The sequence below is a fragment of the Drosophila mauritiana genome, chromosome 2L, assembly GCF_004382145.1.
Source record: "Drosophila mauritiana strain mau12 chromosome 2L, ASM438214v1, whole genome shotgun sequence".
In the NCBI taxonomy this organism is placed as follows: Eukaryota; Metazoa; Arthropoda; class Insecta; order Diptera; family Drosophilidae; genus Drosophila; species Drosophila mauritiana.
This window is the reverse complement of record NC_046667.1, coordinates 16,823,232-16,844,048: the sequence shown is the minus strand read 5'-3', so window position 1 is coordinate 16,844,048 and position 20,817 is coordinate 16,823,232. Positions and strand designations below refer to the sequence as shown.

The 20,817-nt window shown below is 39.1% G+C and overlaps 1 protein-coding gene across 1 annotated transcript; it reads right to left on the bottom strand.

The window, feature by feature from the left end:
- Nucleotides 1–202: 202 nt before the first annotated feature.
- Nucleotides 203–1,369, bottom strand: LOC117148825 (glycine-rich cell wall structural protein 1). Its single transcript, XM_033316477.1, has 3 exons — nt 1,306–1,369; nt 1,098–1,250; nt 203–996 (listed from the first exon to the last, which is right to left on the bottom strand). The coding sequence occupies exons 1-3, from the start codon at nt 1,367–1,369 to the stop codon at nt 224–226; spliced, it is 990 nt and encodes a 329-aa protein (XP_033172368.1). The 3' UTR covers nt 203–223.
- Nucleotides 1,370–20,817: the final 19,448 nt, after the last annotated feature.

Here is a 20,817-nt window from a genome sequence, read left to right as displayed (position 1 = left end):
CTTAAAAATGTCAATTTAAATGGTTTATGCGATGGTGTAATGAGAAATGACGTGTGTATAAATAATTTCTTTTGATTATCATATATAATTAATAACTGAAATTCCGCTAAGTGCATAACTCAATTTATTACATTGAAAAGAAATACAATAAAAGTAAATAAAAGTGCATCATAGGAATGAATATATGTACATATATCCCATTCTCCTCGTTGCATGTTTCTAGTTACCAGCCATCCGTTGTTGTCGTAGGAGTAGTGCTGTAGTTCTGATTAGAGCTATTGCCCCTATATCGTTTACTACCATTGCCATTATTTCCATTTCCATTGCTATTGCCTTGCCAGTTGCCTGGTCCCATTCCGTTTGGACCACCTGGTGGTCCACCTATTCCATTTTGCCCACCGGGTGGTCCACCCATTCTATTTGGACCGCCACCCATTGATCCTCCCATTCCATTTGGTCCACCCATTCCATTGCGACCTCCCATTCCATTTGGTCCACCCATTCCGTTTTGTCCCCCTCGACCGTTGTAGCCGCCCTGTCCTCCCATTCCATTACCACCCATTCCTCCAGGACCCATTCCGTTTCCGCCCATCCCACCTGGACCCATTCCATTACCACCCATACCGTTTCCATATCCTCCGCTGCCACCCATTCCATTTCCGCCCATACCACCGGGACCCATTCCATTACCACCCATTCCTCCTTGTCCCATTCCATTGCCGTTCCCTCCTCGACCGCCCATTCCACCTGGCCCCATTCCGTTTCCTCTCATTCCATTGCCACCCATACCATTTCCATTCTGTCCACCCATTCCGTTTCCATACTGACCACCCATTCCATTTCCGTTCTGTCCACCCATTCCATTTCCATACTGACCACCCATTCCATTTCCACCGTTTCCTCCGTTATTCATTCCATTGGGCCGGCCCATTCCACTGCCACCCATTCCATATCCTTGCTGGTTAGCCTGACGTTTTCCACGCTCCAAGGTTTTACCTTCAAGAAAATGTACAACACAAGTACTTATTAATAACATTAAATACATGATCATCGTTATGATGATGATACTCGTTCTTGAATGGGGTTAAAATACGAACCTGAAGTAGAGGAGTAATGGTTTTGCATTACACATGTGGGATACTTCCCGCATTGAGTGTTTTCAAGTTTATTTGATCCTGAACAGGGCTCTCTGGATATAATGCACTGCTGACCAGGAGCACATGAAATATCCCGGCAGTCACGTCCATATTCTGTTTAAATAACAAAAAATAATCCAATGCGGGCTTTTTGTCTTTAAATATTTACTCGTAAATCCGTGAACATTGACCACTGTTGCTATTAGTAGGCATATACTAAAAAGTTGCGCCATTTTCGACTTTGTCTTTCCACTTAAACTTTTTTTTTGAACTCAGCTTCAAAAGCACCCTCATTTTTATACATTTGTGACCAGCATGCATGAAAAGGCATACTAATTGATTCTGTCAAACTAAATTTACCAAATGAAAACATTAAGCCATTTTAATTTAATTCTACTGATTAATTGACCCACGTTTTGTGATAGTCACGGAATATTTATTGAATTTTATGGATACATATTTCATTACCATTCAGAATTGCTTATTAAAATATCGCATTGAACCAAGGTTAAGAAACAAATTAAACACAACTAATACATTAGTGATACATTTCCAAGAAATTCACTTCACTTCAACTTTTTAAATGTTGGTAAAATTTTTGGGATCTGGATCACTAACTGAGTTGATTGTGAATTTAGAAACTTATTGAAAAGGTATTTGAAAGTCGTGTCTACTATGGTTTTCTCTTTTGTTCTACACATATCGTACTAGATATGCTTTCCTGCAATGTCAACTGCCTACTTAGCGAAAATGAGATTTCCTTGGCCTCAGAGTCCACAATTTACGAGCATAACAAATGAAACAAAGTTTTATTCTGGCCTCCGACACTTGGGTATCTTCCATGGAAGTCGGAAAAGTTTACCCCACGAAATGTTAAAAAAAAAGAAATGCGGGAATATGTAGCTGCATCTTTATGCGCATATGTAAACATTTCCTGGCTACAAGAAGTGCAAAAATCCCATGGCTAAACTACTTTGGTTCAGCACGGCCTCAACTTTTTGCCCAGTTGAAAAAGTTTGCAGCCCCAAGAATGTATACATCATCCTTATATACATATCTGTCCCACAATGGTGTTATAATTCACAACTTGAACCGGAACTGCGCGTTAAAACTTTCACTTGAAGGAATGCGGAAGCTAAATTACTGCAGTCGACATTGTTTATAATTTTCTTTAAGAAATTAGTACTCTACTTCAAGATTTGAATTTGTTTCGGTTAAGTATATATTTGTCAAGAAAATACGCCAAAGTATGGTAATAATAACAATGGTAATTGGCATGGAGTATAAAGCTTTTATTTTTCATAAAAAAACCCATTAAAAAGTTCGGCTGGCTTTAGTTTTGCCAACAATTTTAAAAAATGTAATGTACAGATAATATAAAGATAAATGTAACCCTTTGAAAGGCAATGCAGTGTAGAAAAAGGGGATTCTGAAACGAGTTTAACGAACAATTGAATACAAAAAACAAACACGTACAGATTCGAAAATACTTTCATTATTCTACAATATTTGATTTTCTCTTCAACACAAACCAATGCTGACTGGCTGGACCTGGTCATAGAATGGTTTTGTTTTCCCACTTTTCCCAATACATTTTATTACACTTTTTGTTTTCAAACATTCTGTTCGCTGCGAAAGAATTTTTCAAACCAAAATTCCAGTCATGCTGGTCAACGTTTGTTTGCGCAGCTCTCTGATGAAAACGAGTTAAGCTACAAAAGGACATAAAACACATACGTATACGATACAGAGAGCAACCTGACACTTTATATGAAACGGCCATAATTTAAGCCATTTTTGGTTCAAGTGCTTCCCATTAAATTTATGCGCGTTGACTAAAACAAATATAAACAGGAATTATTTGTGTTTGGCTGGCAAAAGGTTATTGGCGAAAACATTTTTATTGATTTTATGGCGTTAAAATTTCAATTTTTACCTGACAAACGGCGCTCATCGATGTTTTTGCGGCGGATTGAGACTTGAAATTGAGATTTTTCGATGTGAGCTGAACAGTTGCCATAGTTCTGTTTCAGCTTAATTTGTGATATAATTTAAATATGTGATAATTTTTTTTTTGTTTATGCATTTTTTGTGTGAAAAATATATCGAACTCCCTGGGCGGAAGCAAAAAAATTGATTTCAGTTTCGTTAATTTTTCGCGCCAATTTAAAACAGAAAAAATAAAACACAACAAGCCACTGAAGCCAAAACCCAAAGCAGCCGCACAAAATCGTCGCTCGACCACACCCCCTTTTGCCCGCAAGCCGGGCGGACTCATCCTTTCTGTCCGCCGGAGACTTAACAGCTCGACAGCTGTCCGTCTGCGAGTGTGCGTCCGTGCGAGTGTGAATGTCCTGCACTTTGAAATATCAGTATCGAAAGCCACTTACCGGAAAAATTCATTAGCAATTAATTAAGAGCTTCACCTAAATGATCGCAATGCATATTTCTATAAATATATTTATATTTGTGTTTCTCAGATTCATTCGCAAAAAGAGTAGTGGTTACCGTTGCCTTTCCAGTAAATATTAATATAAGAAATATGCATTTAAAATTTAAATACAATAACTTTTATTTCCAGTGTATCCATCTGAGCGTTGTACATGTATGCGTGCATCGTTTAGATTTAGTGCCGCTTGTTACGCTTTGATGTCATGTCATTTATAAGCGACGCAGCAGCAGCTTCGGGCTGACCCCATCACGCTGCCACGCCCCTACCATTTAGACGCCCCCCTATGAACCGCCACCACCCCCAACCCCCCCCAAAAACCATCCAATGCTGCGTGCAACAAAATGCAAACTGACAGTTTAGCATGGGAACAAGTTTTCAAGCCAAAAGGAAACTTAACATGACAGACCACGACAATGACGTTGGCGAAAAACTTAAAGCGTGCTTAAAGCCCGGGGCAAAGGTCACGTGTCCACCCCCTTTTTTCCCACCCGTCGCCCAAATTGCCGGACCAGCTGAGTAATTTACGCACAATAATCCGCATCGCTGAACTCTTCTTCCTTCGCTGGCCAGATGATTGATGTATGGACGTGTTAATTAGGTCCACTCGTGCCGCATTTACACTCCACTCTACGCAAAATGGGAGAAGAAGCCAGAAATTAAAGGCGCAGATCGTCAGAGAAGGCAATAAAAATCTAAGCAAACGAGTGGGCGAACTTTGTTCGACGAATTGATTGATTTCTGGACACAAGCACATTAATCAGACCGCCAAAAATGCTGATTTGATTCAAGCGCAAAAAGTTTTCGTCCAAAAGCTCTTGATTACCAGTTAAGCAGTTTTGGACAAGCCATTAAGAAGGGAGTGTTTTTTTCAACGTTTTCCTTTACTATTACGGCTTAAAAGGAATTATAAGTACCCATTCAACAAAATGATTGGTAAATATAAAGCTTAAAATTATATATTTATCTGTAGACTTAAAAGTCGGGTAATTAAACTTAACTTATCTAAAGGTAGTTTTTATATATTTCAATTGATGGAATGAAATTTGAAATAATTTATTTCTTAATAAGATATCAATTAAAGAATTCTTCTCACAACTTATGGTAGCATCCTTTACACACGTTGCACATCTACATAAACGGAGATTCCAGAATTATTGTTGGAATATCGGTAGGAATTTAAAAGCCAAATAATAAAACAATGGACGAAAAATGTTGCCGTCAATAAAACTTGTATGTCTAATACAGTTGTATTGATACCACATTCCCTGCATTCACACAGACAGGCAGACGGACATACGGACGGACAGAGGTACTTGGCCAGATTGAATCGGTTATCAATCCAAATCGAGAATAGTTGTATCGCTTTATTTAAACTATTGCATGGAACGAACCTATTACACCCTTCTACTTTTCGAGTTAAGGGTATACAAGTCGTTTGCTTCTTCATTTTGAGATTTTAATGAATCTATAAATACATTGATATTTTAGATATTAATATTGTACAAAACGCTTAGACATTTAGATATTCAAATATTGTTACAACCTAGTTGGACCGTCTAGGGGCTAACTTCCACAGTCCACAAATCATCAATAATAGCCCACCTTTTTGCGCCGCCTCCAGGCTGAGTTCTGACAAATTCAATTTATTTCAAGTTCTCAGATCAACACAAAAAATGGCAGAGCGCAAAAACGCTGGCAAGGAAGGAGCGCTGAAAAAGTGCAAGCTGTTCACTAAATCAAAAACAGATTTCGGTAACAAATTCGTTATGCACGTGACATGTCCAAACAATGCATGTGCCTCTTCCTGCGACCGTGTTTGTGGGCATCTCTGTCTGTGTGTGTGTGTGGTCGCCTAAAAGAAATTTGAATAAGTGAATTTAAAAAGCGTTGGCGGCGACTAAGGCTGCACGGAAAAAAGAGAGTGAATCACCTCCAACAAAAAGTTAAACAACAACAAACAAAATACGAACGTAGAAAAAGAACCAATGTGTGTTCTCATAGTAAAGCCAAGGACACTTTCATGAAATGCAATTTCGCACTTGTAAACTTCTATGGCTAGTCCGTGTGTGTGTTCTCAAAGGATGCTGCATTTTCAGCTAATTTATAGCTAAGCAAGAAAGCATATACTACCGACCTGATTCCAGAACCAGAATCGCAAATTTCTTTTTTACTAAGTAATATTTGTATGCGAGAGTATTAGTAGAATGAGAAAAAATATGCGAAATTATTTGTATCTAAGAATTAGACAAGTTCCTAATGTATAGCTCTCTTGGGTATCCATTACATTATCTTTTAACATTATCGTTTTCACGCCAAATGGGTTTCAAAAATATCAAATTTTTGATATAACTCCGAATAAGCTCTCTCTTTAGCTACAACATTAGAGCAACTCGGCAGCAACACTGCTCCACCGTCGCACCACTCCACTTCAAGCCTTTCACACTGTACACCACCGCCCCCACAGGGACCCCCATCGAAACCCCTCCTCCAGCGACATGCAAATCTGACTGTTGATGGCGCATTTTGCTTCGTCGGGCTTTCATTTTTCTACCCCCACATATTCTTTTTTGTTTGGCTATTTTTTGGATACTACATATTTTTTCGGCAGGAGTATGTGTTGGAAACTTGTTTATTTGCATGTCGTTGGTTTCATTTGCGCCTAGGCTCAAATAGGTAGCTGTGCAACCGGAGATCCTCGCTTTTATATTTGCACATTTTGGCTAATGGATTTCCTTTACTGGTTCTACATCCTCGCTCCTTTTTTCTCTCTCTCGTTGGCCACTTTTGCGGTTGCACACGGCGTATGCTTAATATTTGTTGTATGCCTCATTTGGCTAGCTTCGGGATTCGTTTTCATTTTCTCGGGATTTTTTTTCGTCTTTTTGCTAAGTTTTCGCCAGGCATTTGCAGCGTGTCTTAATTGAAAATTCAATTAGACCTGTGTAAATATTTTTTCGGGGCAGCTGCTGCAAATTGAGTTAAAGTTGTTTATCTAAATAAGAATGAGTGCAGCCTGCTGGCTTCTCCTACTTCCTGGGCCAGCGTTTCTGCATTTTAATTAGAGTTTAAATATCTCAGTGCAAATTGGAAACTTTACTCAGCCGCAAAATGAAAGTGGCTTCGCTGGCCTTGGAAGTGTTTTTTCGCTCTGTTGGCTTCGTGTCGTTTTTGTTTGTTTGCTTTTTGGTCAAGCGAACCCATTTTGGATGCCCCGCAATCAACAAAGTTGATTAGGTAAATACAAAATTCATTACATCCACAAAAAGCTAACGCAAGTTTACCTTTCATATAATTTGTGTTATGCGGCACCTATAATTTACAGTAGAAGCATGTGCGTACATTAATTAAGCTAATAGTTAAGGAATTAAAGTACTATTATCGTCTTTAACTATTTTGTAATTAGGTACATCTTTATTTAACGAGTATATTTCACTTTTCAATGAATTTCGTACAAATGGGATTTATCCAGAGGTCAATACATCCCCTAAAAATTCCATTTCTAAATGCATCACCAACAACTTTTTTTTTGTATTTTCCGTGCCTTAGTTTAGTGTGCTGCACGTGACTTGATTGTCAGTTGCAATTTAAGAATTCGATAGTTTGACAATGCATTTTGGCTCGTTTCGCTGCGTTTCTCCCCTGAATCGATCGATTCCTATTCGATTTGGGAGTGGGGGTGGAGGTCAGAGGTCAGGCAGCAGTTGCGTGCTGAGGGTGAAAAGAAAAGAAAAACAAAACACAAAAATGCCGAATAAATAATCGTGTATTTCACTTCGTTTGGATGGCTTGGCCAAGGAGTTTTAAATGACATCAATCGCCTGGGTAACGTCTGCTTTATTGCTTGACTTATGTAGCCTTCGAATTAAAAAAGATGTTTGGACTTTTCTTAGTTAAGTATTTATTTATTTTGGCTATAGCCTCTTTTAGCTTTACCAAATCTTAAAAATTATAGTATCTTACTGTAATCTATTGATTGGGAGTTAAATCATTGACATTTACGATCTTGGAATTTGTATATACTTATCGAGTTTATTCTGTGAATACGATAGGCTGAACTGCAATTTTAAAGCAATATGTGTTATGCGATTTTATTTAAAAAACCACCATAACCCTTTTAAACCTCTCTTCTGGTCAATTCGATGGGATTATTGGGCAAATTGGATGGCAAAAGAATCTTTAATCTCTTCCATCTTTGGCGCAAAAATATTTTCTGCTTTTAAACAAGCTTTCCATTTTTATTTTATGTTTTTCATTCGCTTTGGAAAGTTTAACTCATTCATGTGCAAAAATTTTCCATGGGGAGGATTGGTCGAGTGGCGAGAGCCGAGAGCTCTGGAGCCCACAGTTCATTTAAGCGTGTAAAAACATAAATCAAAAAGACCCGGCCTAATGGCCACACACAGTTGTCCCCCTATTTTCCTCGTTTGCCACTCTGTTTTTCCACTCCATCCCAACCGATTTCCCCCTTTGTTTTCCCTTCTATTTTTGTCCTGCGCGGCACCCGAAGTGTATATAAATTGCCTACTTGCATTTTAATTAAACTGGCTAAAAAGCATAGGCAATGTCAAGCGCTAGACCAACTTTTGCCTTCCCAATTTTACCCGTTTCAAAATTCTGACTGGAACAGTGACCAGTGATGTGAGCATTTGACCCTTTGATTGACCAACTGACCGCAGTTGACTTTGAGCAAATATCAGGCTGCCAATTGAGTTATTGTGAGTGGTTAAAAGGCTGTGTGGCCGTGGAAAAAATTAATGATAAATTAATTTTTTTTTAAAATTTGTGGTTTTTTCTTGTTTTGTACAAGTTGTTGGTATACAGTTGAAAAATATCGCTTAACAGTATTTAATGCTTTAATTTTCATCTAAGAACATTTGGCGCAATATACTCTTCCAGTTTATGGAACACACATTTCATAATTCTCCTGTTCGTGATTAATTTCGAGCACGCCTCTATATTGAATTCCGTTCCCTGCATTTCACTTGCAACCATCCCATTTCCTCCTCCTCGCTTTACAGTGGCTGTTTGTGGCAGCTGTTGCCGCATTTTGATGTAAATAATGTTTGCTAAATATTTCTCCGTTGCAATGCTGCGACTCTCTCATTAAATTTACATTTTCCCAACGTAAAAAAGTGCGCCCAGGGGTGCTGGCGGAGGGGATGGTGGTGTCCGCTGGCCATTTTGGTCAGCATGCCACTTCCAGTTGACAACATATGGCACCTCTGGCCGAAACCCTGCCTGCCGGCAATTTGCCTAACCCTCGAGGACGAGGTGGGGGGCCAGGAAACTTCAGAGTGGGACAGCGTGACCAGGTAATGGACTGTAATTATGCTAAATAAGCCATGTAAAAAGTGTGGATGTGTGTGGGTGAGAGGGTCCTTTCGAGTGGTTAGAGTTCCCGCTGTGCGAGCTCGGCCTGAGTTGCCTTTGATGGAAAGAGAAAGTTGATGAAGTTACTCAATTTGAACATGCCCATCCCATTCGTGCCACTCCCTTAGGCCCCGCGATATGAAATGTAAACCCAAAGAATGTTGACATTCCTTTAATCTACAATTCATTTACTAGAAAATTGAAGTGCAAAAGGGAATGCGTTTGAAATTAATAGCTTAATAAGGGATCTGAAGTATTTAATGATGAGGAAATTGTCCAGTATAAAAAAATAGAAAGAATATTTCAGAACAATATAAATATAAAATCCTAGTTAGGGGTTATCCTACTCCTATTCTTAAGGTTTATTTATGTGTTGAGCGTTTTATCACCTGTCGAGTTGTATGATGCATCACCTAACAAAATCTAAACCTATAAAATGGCTCAAAAAGCTCCCTTAATATTTCACTTTCTTACACACATTTCTCTTATTTATAGATCCATCTGTTAGCAGATATATCCGCGTAACCCTTACTTCCAGCAGGCCATCAATTATTTTATTTATTTACATTCATTGTGCTAACTTTTTCTGCCACTTATATGTTAATCCTTAAAAACGCTGAGCCTCTCACAACGGAAAAGTCTGGCATATGAAGAGGGAAGCGAAGGATTCAGACTACTGAGGGCAAGGAGAATCGCATACTAATACCAAACAATTTACAGTTCCCTCTGTCTTTTTTTTTTGCACCCACTCAACCCACCAGAAAACAACCCACGCAGCTTCAGGAGCGAGCGGAAGGCCTTAACATTTATGATTAATGAGCCTTAACTTTTGCACTTCATGGCAATTTATGCGGCGTCTGGCCATTTGGCTTTTTCATATCTCTTTGCCAGACTGAAATTTCACCTCCCAGTTTCGGCATTGGTTAAGTTAAGACAGGCAACAATTGTAAATGTTTGTTGCGCAATTAAAAGTCCGATCCAATGCTGCCAGCATTCCCCCGGTAATTTGATTTATTCGGTCTGCCTTGCCTCCATGGCAATCGAAACCAGGTTGGCAAAAATAAACAAGGAGGCATGGATTCAGGAATGCGGAACCACTTAACACCCTTTAATCCGCTTAAATACACTTTTCAGGAAGTTACATGGGCTTTATAATTAGGTACCATATATAACCTAACAATAAAAGAAATAAATAAAGAACATTTTAAAATTAACCTAAGTTTAATATACAACAAATTTGGATTATTAATTAAGAATTCTCTAAATGAGCATTTGGTTGCAACGCTAGCATACAGATTTGATATACGTTATGAATATTAAACATTTGCACTAAAATAAATTTTGGAACATTTTGTTTATCATAAGATCCTCGCAAGCACCCAAACGCCCAAATTCAAGGGTAAAATTCTTAACGAAAAAATTCCGTACATATCACTTCAGTTTCCACAGTTTGTCAATAAACATATCAATATGCGCACAAAATTGGTTTAATGTCAATCAACAATGGAAATGTTGGGGAGATAAAGGAAAATGCGGTAGCTCCATTGCTATCCTGATTTCAACATTAACAAAATATTTGCATTAAAGTCAAATATGTAAAAATAGTACATTAAAGCTTTTGTAAATATTCTTCTCTTTAATATTTGATTTATTAACCAGTGAAACTAATTCAAAGCGTTTTTCAATTCCATTTGCAGCTTTGCTGTGCATTTATTTGGGATTTTACATAATAATAAAAGCAAAATTCCTTTGCCTTATCCCTTGAACTTTGGCTAACGCCCATCAATATTAATCAGAATGCATTTTTCATAAAGCGATTTCAACATTTCATTGTCCAGTAAACTCGATAAAACAAGCATAATATTTCCCATTCACAGAGTCATTCTTTCCTCTGTATTTCAATCATTAATCTCCCCGAATCAATTTCGCAACGCTGACCTCCATTTTAAATATGCATGGCAATTACAATTACAAAATTATATTTCCATATCCCAGCAACAACAGCGATTCACAGGGAAAATAACCACTTTCATTTGTCATTTATTTTTATGGCGATTTTTTTTTGGCTTTAATTGCAATTACAATTGACAAATCTACAACAACCAAAGGGGATAAGACTGGAAAAGCGTAGCCGCAAATGCAACCAAAAATTAATCATTATCAGTGTTGATAAGCGCCTGAATATTTTCCCATTTGCCGCACATTAAAAGTGCATTATAAGCATAAATTAATACAAGAAAAATAGGAGGTTTGGAATGTACGATAAAAGTTTAAGCTGTGTAAGCGCAACTTCTTATTTGTTAAAATGGGAATAATCCTGATCTTTATAACTTTACAAATCTTTTAATGCATCTATTGTCATTTACAAAACCCCCTATTCCCTTTAAATTGATGTATTGTTGTGTTTACTTTTGCCCGAAAATTTCATTTCTCATTTCCTTTTTTTTTCAATTTTATTCTTGATCGAATTTCATGCAAATCAAACATTATGGGGCGGCAAAAATCTGCCAACTCAGACTGAGTGGGGAAATGAAGGGGCATGAATTGGGCAGGAGGCTATTGGGCCTAAATAGGCGATTCGTGACTTGCAGCTGAGACTGCGCGACTGTTGCCATTAGCGGGGCCTAATTAGGCGCGGTCTGGCAGCACCCGCAAAAAATTATAGAAACATATAGCAAACCGCACGAAAATTGTGCAATTCATTCGGGGGCTTGGAAAAGGGGCTTGGGCAGCTGGCGAAAAAGAGGGAAATTAGCACGTTAGCGTGATTCACGCGACAGTTTTACAAGCCCTCGGTTCGGAAATGATGAGGCACTCAGTCAGCCCACATCTGCTACTTGGCTGCATAATCAGACTTTGAGCAAATGGAAACTTCGATATTTGATTGTTCGATTGGGGCTTTTTAAAATACCTAATTTATGACATCATAAGAAAAGGGAAAAAATTTGCAGTTCGTGGAAAATATTTAAGGCTTTGGAACTTTGTATTACTTGTAATCTGCAATCAAATATAATATAATAAATTTAATATACAGTTTAAATCTACTTTTTTGCAGTTGCTCTTAAATCGTGCAATCGATTCAATTGCTATTAGGAAGTGGGAAAAATAGTGTTGCCAACTTCATTGCCAATCAGAATGCCATCCACACGCAGTCCACACACTCCAAGCTCTCGCTTTTGGCCAAGTAGCTCTAATCGTATTTCTCACAAATGCTTAATGTCTTAAAACCGAGCAGAATAAGTACCGAAGTGGACATGAGGATGAGACAGGAGGACTCCGAGCGGAGGATACTCTGTAGGAGCTGAAGCTTCAGCACTGAGTGCAATTAATTAAGCAAAGCTGAAAGTCATGCTCACAATCCCATCCTTTGGTCCTCACATACGCACCAATTTAATTGCTTACAAGTTGGAAACATGGTCAGAACAAGAAGCACAAGGGGTCAAGCAGCCAGGGGCAAATAACAATTGTAATAAAGCGTCAAGAGCAAAGCAAGAAAAATTGCAACAAATGTTCAACTAAACCATAAAGTGTGATTAATTGAATATTTCTTATGCTGCACGTAGACGCGTCGAGAGCGCACAAAAGAAATTCACTTTAGTGGCCAACGATCTCCCTTAACTCCACCATTTCCCCACTTTTCCCCCTTCCCCAATTTCCAAAAAGACAGAGAGAGTTGGAGCTCCACGGTAGCTAAATTTCTAGCTGGCGGCAATAAATTTAAATAAATATACGATTACGCGTGCGTATTAAGTTGCTTCGGGCCAACGATGCCAGAGAGTCTAGTCCCGGGTCAAAAACAATGGGTGTGATTTGGTGTGGGTTGGCTAAAAACTATAGGACTAAATTATTTTTTTTTGCTTTTTAGTTCATGTTAGTGAGATATATTTGTCGGGACATATGTATTTATGCGCTGTGATCGTACAACTTATTTATTCGATTTTTAAATATTCAAACTTTATTTCTTAATACAAATTACATATTTACTACCTAAATATTAACAATATCTTCAAGTTGGAAAGTGTAATCTCCTTCAGCTAAATGAGCTTGCCAAGGATTTCAGAAATTATGTTTGTCCATTTCATGAAATGGGAAACGCATAAACATGACATAGCTTAACAAACATATAGAATGTTATGTCGTTATTATTAAGCGTGTAATTAATTTAATTTAAAAACTTTCTGATATATCGAGTGGGTAATATAGGTGTAATATACTTAGAAAGAGGCTTTAAATTATTGTATATTTAAAATTGCCTTCTCAATAATCATTGATTTATTATATTTTTTTTGTCAAATTATTAGTATTTTTTTATTTCAATTTTTTGTATGCATTTTTATCACAATTTGGGCTGTCGATTCCACGGTGTCCAGTTCCAAAACTGCCGCCTATTTTGTATCTAGAACAATGGCAGTGTCTCGGCTGCTCCGTCCGCTGATACGGCCGCCCCTGCCCCTCCTTGGACCACCGCCGTCCGCTCTGGACCGCCGCTCCTCTTCCTCTTCCTCCGGCGGGCCGCTCGTGGCTCGTTATCTGCTGACTTCTAATTCAGCCGCAATAAATCAATGCAACGTGCTGCAACGGCGAACAGTGGCAACATTTTGCGGCGCAAATGTGTAAGTGGAGTTGATGAGAGGGGATATTGGGGCGATGTTGTGGGGATGATGGAGGGATGGGGCAAGTGGGCGTGGCCTACCACACGACAAAAACCAAAGCACACACACGGACCTAAGTTCTCGCCCCGCTCGACTAATCGAAATTTGTTGGGCATTTGTGCCCATTTTTTATACCGTCTTGTTGCCGATTTTATTTGCTTTTAATTGGCCATAATAAAAATTTATTGGCCTCAACTTGTTAATGGTTCGTTAATGTTGCAAACTTTTCACTACGAATCGCTGCTAGCCGTGAATGCGTAATGTATTTTAATATTATTACAGTTGCCAGGTGAGCCGCCAAAAGGTAGCACACGCAATTAATTGAAAACCAAACAGATTAATTAATTTCGTATATTGTCATAACCATAACAGAAAGAAAAAAAATATTTGTAATTAACTGGCGCAAATAGAAAATATTTTTGCACTATTATTATTATAAGGTTGTACTGATTAGCAATTAGTGCTATAAACATTTTCATAAAATTTGTTTAAAAAAAACTTAAACGATAATTATTTTTGTATATTTCGGTTACATATTTTTAGAAGAGCGCTCGTTCAGTCCATAAATGTAAATTAGAATCGTTTAGGCAAAAACCTTATTATTATAACGAGTTCATAATTCATAACTGCGTGAAAATGCAATATATACGCTTGATTTAAATCGACTTTTTCTTAAATTGAAGCAATTATTCTAGCAGATAAGCTGTCAATCGAAACTAAAAATATTAAATTGCAAATATATTTTTCAATTTTAAAACAAACACGTCATAGCAAGACAAATATAAAACACAAAATGAGTAGCGGATAGTGGGAGTGGCTCTAGTTTTATAGATCCCGAGTTCAGATCGAATCGGCTAATAATTCTGATCAAGAATATAAATATTTTGTAGAGTAGATACTTTTCAACACATCTCTTTCTCTCTTTTCTTTTACTCTGCTAGTACTGGGTATGAAAAGCAATGTAATTATATATCACAGCTTCTTTAGTACAGAACGCAGCTACCTCACTAGTTGCTTCAACTTTCCTTGCAGCACTTATCTGCACCACTTAAAGTTCTGTGATAGTCTGCAAATGCATTCAAATCTGTTGCACCCCATGAGCAATAATCATCAGCCACTAGTTTGGTGGGGTTTTATTGCCTTTATGTATTCCTCTCAAGGAGTGGGAAAACCTGCTACCGAGAGTTCGACTTTCGATTTCCACCAGACATATGCTGCACATACCCCTTTCTGTGAGGGGGGCTTCTTTACTACCTCGTTCATGGGATTGCCTCCCCTCGTTCTGCAGACAACCATCGATGTGCATTCACATCCTTTGTTGTCACATTTGGCACGCGTCTTGGCCACGGATCATCAGGTGCACAAATGTATTCCGTCGCCAGCTGGCAATTGTTGTTCAGCTTGTTGTTGGCCATGATTGGTTTTTATTGTTGCCGTTGTCGGCACACAAACACCTTTTTGCTGCACCAGAGACAGAGACATGGGGACTGAAGTCTGGAGACTGGGGACTGGGGGACTGGTCTCCGGGAAAAGAGAGTGGGGAAACGAAAAAAGGGGATACCTTGGACCCGTCGACATGCAAGCTGCTTTGCATAAGAACCGGTTACCCTCGTGGATTTAACTTTTTCTCTCTTATTTTCGTTGAGTTTTAAATTGATTGGAGGATTTAATTTCAGTGGCAGCTGCCGTCGCTACCGAAGCTGAACAAATGTCGGGTGTTGAACACCTTTTCATATATTTTTTGTGTTTGGGTCTGGTCAAGCCTTTGCACTAAATTACCGTAAAAATGTGCTACCCGTTGCGACGCTTTTAGTTTGGTGTTTTTTTTTTTATAATTTTGCACATGTTGTGTAATACGAAATGATGGATGAAAATGCTCGCCAAAGAGTGGTATATCATTTTACTTGAGGACAGCTATTAGGCAACGTTTTTGCTTTGACACTTGTCTTAAAAATCCTTAACTTTTCTTGGATGAATGAAAAATGTAATTTGTAGTTACATTTTATCTTATATGATCAATTCAGTTTACTCACCTTTTATGCACTTACACCCCCAAGTGAAAACCACAATGAGAGAAGTCGGGAAAAAATTATGGTTCAATTTGTGCATTTTGTTGTCATGAATCATTTGGATTATAATGAATAACTTTTGAGTGGCAGTTGCAGCTTTTTGCGTGCTGAAATTAATTAAGTCTGCAATGCCATGGCAACAGTACAAGAGGAAAAGGAGTGTGGTAAATGGATGGTAAGGGAGGTCCACCCATATAACACACCCTGTCGGCACGGCATATGCCCTTTCCCTATTCCACAATGCTCTCCTCTCACTCGCACCCTCCTTTTAACACCCACACAATTTGCAGTCCGACTTCGTTTTTTTCAGTTCAGCTCCATTGTGTACTGTCCTGCTTAAATATGAATTGTGTTGCAGTTTCTCGAGGTTACTAGTACTTACAATTTTTGGGTATATCATATTTGGTTCAAAATAAATATTACAATAAATTAAATATTTAAGATAGGTTTGATCTTAAAAGTGGATTTTTTATAATTATTAACATTCTGAATTATTGATTTAAGTCTTAACAAAATGATTTGACAAGACGATAAAGATATGAATAGTTTTGAATAACCTTAATACGTTTAAAGACATTTTTCAGGGTAACGCAAATTCGAATAGTGACCTCATTTAAATGCTAGTTCCTGGGCAAATTTTTCACTTTCGCCGAAGGTAGTCATCCACATCCAGCGAGCGGTCTGAGCAAGAAACCAAGGGGAGGAAAACTCAGACAGACGCGTGACCAGGACGAAGTATCAAGCCAGGCCGAAAGCCAAGCTGGCCCACACAACACATGGTCAGGTCGGCACAAATATGGTTTTTATGCCGGGTCATAAATGTCAATTCCCAATGCATGTTTGCCACTATTTAGATTCCTGCTTTTCCATTCCTCACAGCGTTTTTTTTTTTATTCTCGTTTGGTTTTTATGTTTTTATAGTTTTATGGTCAATCCCCCAGGTTTGTTGAACTTTACAATTGCTGAGTCATTTGGTCTGTCGCGTGCCTTTGGCCCTGGAAAATGGAAAACTGGAGGAGGAGGCGGCTACAGCTGTGGGCGTGTCTGTGGTTAGTCAGCCCACACGAGTGTGAGCATGTGTCCGTGTCCTTGAGAGTGGCGAATGCACACAATCAAGGAAAGGAAAAGTGTTTGTCTGGACGGCCAGGAATCAGCACGAGTCCAATGTTGATGATAATGAGAACAAAAGCGCCTTTGTTGGGGTTTTCTGGGGTGGTTATGGCTTTTGAAATAAGTGAATAATTGCTGCACTAAGAAAATTGAGGAAAAAGTGTTTACTTACTCATATCGAATCGAATGCAACTTGGTTTTTTGATACGAGCTGCACCCAAACGGAAACGGACATGCATGTTATTCTACCCCTAAAAGCGGTAATTTAGAACTATAAGCCACATCTATATTTGTACATATGTTGTATTACTTTTATTTTATGAAGCTAGCTCGTATGCCAGACTTTCAAAAACTTTAAAAATCTTGAAAAGGATGCGGTCCTAAGGCAAAGGGATGCCTGTTATCCCTCAGGGAAATCGCTGTTATTTTTATTATTTTGATTGAGTCCAACGCGTCGCAGCGTCAGAAATTAAGTGGAAATGAAGTGAGCACTTGAATTTCAATTGGAGTGGCCAGAATTCAAGCCCAGAACCTCACACAAAACCAAAGCTCTGGACCAGCAATCAACCCCGAAAGCATAAAACACAATTCCAGGCCGAGTTTCGAGCTATAAATAAGAGGCAAAACAACAAGACGAACAAAAAGAATACATTATTCCCCACATTATTCCACTTTTTGCGGTTGCCGGAGAAAGGGTTCTTCTGGCTGGCCCCTGAAATGGTTTGACTAATGATTATTTAAGTGAATTACCATTAAGAGCTCCGTTCCTCAGCTTCTCTACGGCCAATTTGGCCTGGAGTGTAATTGTATAATTGTTGACGAATGTTTTAGCATTGTTTCTCGCCTCTCCGTGTTGCCTGCTCTCCGGCTTATTAATATTAATAAAGTTGATTAAAAGGCTTATTCGGAAAACTAAACAAAGGCACTTAATGCTTCAAATACGTTTAAGTGTTTGCAAACGGTTCCCCTAAGTGGAACTGGCTTATGTTTTGTTTGTACCCCGCTGTGATTTCAAATCTGACTGATGAATTCGAATTGGGAATATTGTATTTATAGTTATGCTTAAATAATAATCTTGGGGGAAAATAGTTATATATTAAATAAGAAGTTTTTAAACTGTTAATACGTGTTTAAAGGCTGTTTGTATAATCTGCATGTTAGGAACAGTTCTAAGTTGTCCCAAAGTTCTCAGAAATATCCGAATTCCTTTGCCTCGATAAATGCTTGAGAGAAGTCCAGTTTCAGACTTGGAGCTTGGTCGGTTGGTCTCCAGACTGCTCACCCGAGCGCAATTTCCCATAAACAGGCGTTGCGAAAGCGATTTGCATCGGTTGCAAGTGGAGCTTCCCCAAGGAACCCCCGTTCCCATGCCTCTGATGCAGCTCCGAGTGCCGCCCAAGTCGGGCGTAGCATGTGGCACTAAGTCGTCAGGGGAATGCGGCGAGATAAGCACAAATTAGTGGTAAATTAAGGCATCAGCATGCACTGGAAAATGTCACATTCTGCACCGATTAAACACTGCTATACAGAAATACCATCAAGCCCAACTATTAATCATTTATTTGGAATTCTAGCTCTAACTATTCTATTTCTGTTCATCAAAATTTCACATTAAGTAATGAAAATTATTGTAGACATTTTTCGATTCCGGATAAAAATCTAAATAATATAATAATCTTAATTAAGGAATTATTGCAACTATGTTTATTTGGTTGTAAATTTGTCACAGAGAAGTAATCTAAAGATTAGTAAGTCTTTTTGTCTATGTACAGTCTCAACTGGACATGACAAACTCCAGGGAGCTTCGCAGTGCCTTCCTGTGAATACCCAATCCCAGTCCACTGACCGCAGACCAAGTTTGATGGACGTGCACTCAACACTTTCGCCCAGCTGACAGTTACACTAATAACCCCCTTGCAACCCTTTTACACCCACTTTATGCCACCATTGCACCTCTGAAGCGCCCGCCCCCTTCGAAGCCACTCCCCCAAAGGCAATCCTGTGTGGCTTATCAGTTTTCAATCACATTTTAACTCGAATTTTGGTACATTCGGTGTGTGTTTGCCTGACCATAAATCAAGAAGACGCCCGATAATCCTCAATTCACGGCTGCCACTTCACGTGGAGAGTTGAAAGTGCGACAGAAGAGATAGGCACCTTCCCCAAATAGATAAACATTGACAGCTTGACATGTGTTCAAATATCAAATCCATCCCCTTTTCGGGGCGAATAAGTCCTGGCACGAATCGAATACGTGGTTTAATTTTTATTGTTCCGAGGTTCAAGGCTGATCTATTTTTTCTTTATTGCCAAGGGAAGAGAGCAGCTGAAATCGAGAACAAATGGGGAATTCGTCTAGGGGTTCTTCCTCCATGACACGTGTCGTGGGGATCACTTGCCGGCATTCCTTCAAAATGTGAGAGTTATAAAATATAATGTTTATATATGCTCACTTGCATTTAACCGCGCAAATGTATTACTAATTAATGATATTGTTTTTATGTTTCAATTATTATTTAACAAATTTTTATTTAATATATATTAATATAATATATATTTATTTAATTTTAAACGTTTAATTCAATTAAATCAGATGTGCGAGAGAAGAAGGCTGACAAATTCCCCTGGCAGTTACCAAGCCATTAGCTGGTGATGTAACCACTCATCGGCTTCGTTACTTCTGCTCAGACACAAACACACATCAACTGCCATAGAGGTCCTTGGTCCTCCGACTGGAAGACCATAATAAAGCAATAAAAAATGGAGGGATTCAGGAGAAGAAAGGCGAAAGAAAGGTAAACGCCGGTGAGGCCAACTAAAGAGCCGCAAATGTTGTCTGCCCCTCCCTTGTTCCACATCCCGCTGTCTAATTTATCATCAAAGCAGGCCAGGACAAAAGGATAAAGGACATGCGGCGGCGTAGTGTAGTGACCATGGAACCAGCTGGCTTCCTGACCAAACCGACGGAACACAAAACACAGCGCCCAACTGAAACCTGCGGGTGTTCCTGGCTGCAGGTATATGTGTGCGCCCGAGTTTATGACTAAATTGAAACAGGTTGAGCCGAGATGAGACAGGTGAGAGGAGTCGCAACGGTTCTGGCAGTTTACTTTCTGTAGTTTAAAAGATGCCTAGGCAAGGTGGTGGAAAAAAGCAAGATCAGTGGCAAAGAGGAACTAATTATGAAAGTGAATAAGCTCAAGACTATGCTCAAGCTCAAGAACTATGAATAAAAATATTTAGCATTTGTATTGAATATTGAAGTTCGAAAAATGTCGTTTTTAAAGTTGAAATTAATGAGTTCAAATCTAGGTGGCGGCATGTTTCTGTCAGAACAGTCACCATAGGCGCCTCGAATCCATTCTTCCACGAAAAGAGCACTATTCCTTTTGAAGATCTTTTCCTACTCGTCTTGTCAATCATTTGACTTCTTCACTTGAACTGATATCTGTTTACACAACACAATCGCACACATCCCGAGATCAAAGCGAGACCACTTGAACACTTAACCCGAGGCGAGCCCGGATAAATCCGAGTCCCAGCTCCGACTAAGGACTCTCGGCTGCCCTGGGGCTTATCTCACTTACAAGTAATTGTAATATTATCCCTAATAAGCAAAAGATTGATAGCATTCCGGGGAAGGACCATAAAAGCGGGAGAGAGTGTCGTGCGGACTGGGGAAATTATTAGGAGGGTCCGAGGAGCGAGCCTCACTCGACACCGGCTTGAAAGGACACAAAGGATGGTATGGCCGGCTATCTGCTTACTCTTCTCATCATCACTCGAGTAAACAATGTCATAAAATCATCAATCAAAGCGGGGAACTCCTCCCACTCCCTATCTCTTCCTCCCGTTCCAATCTCGGCCTTCTCGGCTTGTTTTCTTAGCCTTATAGCCCCTTTTTGTATTGGCCCTTTGTGCGGGCCCTAAACTGTCTAAGCAAACAACAACAAACTGGACACGCGTCCGGATTTGGTTTTGCCTGGGATTACCCATGCCCCTTAGATATTTATATATGTGCCTCCCTT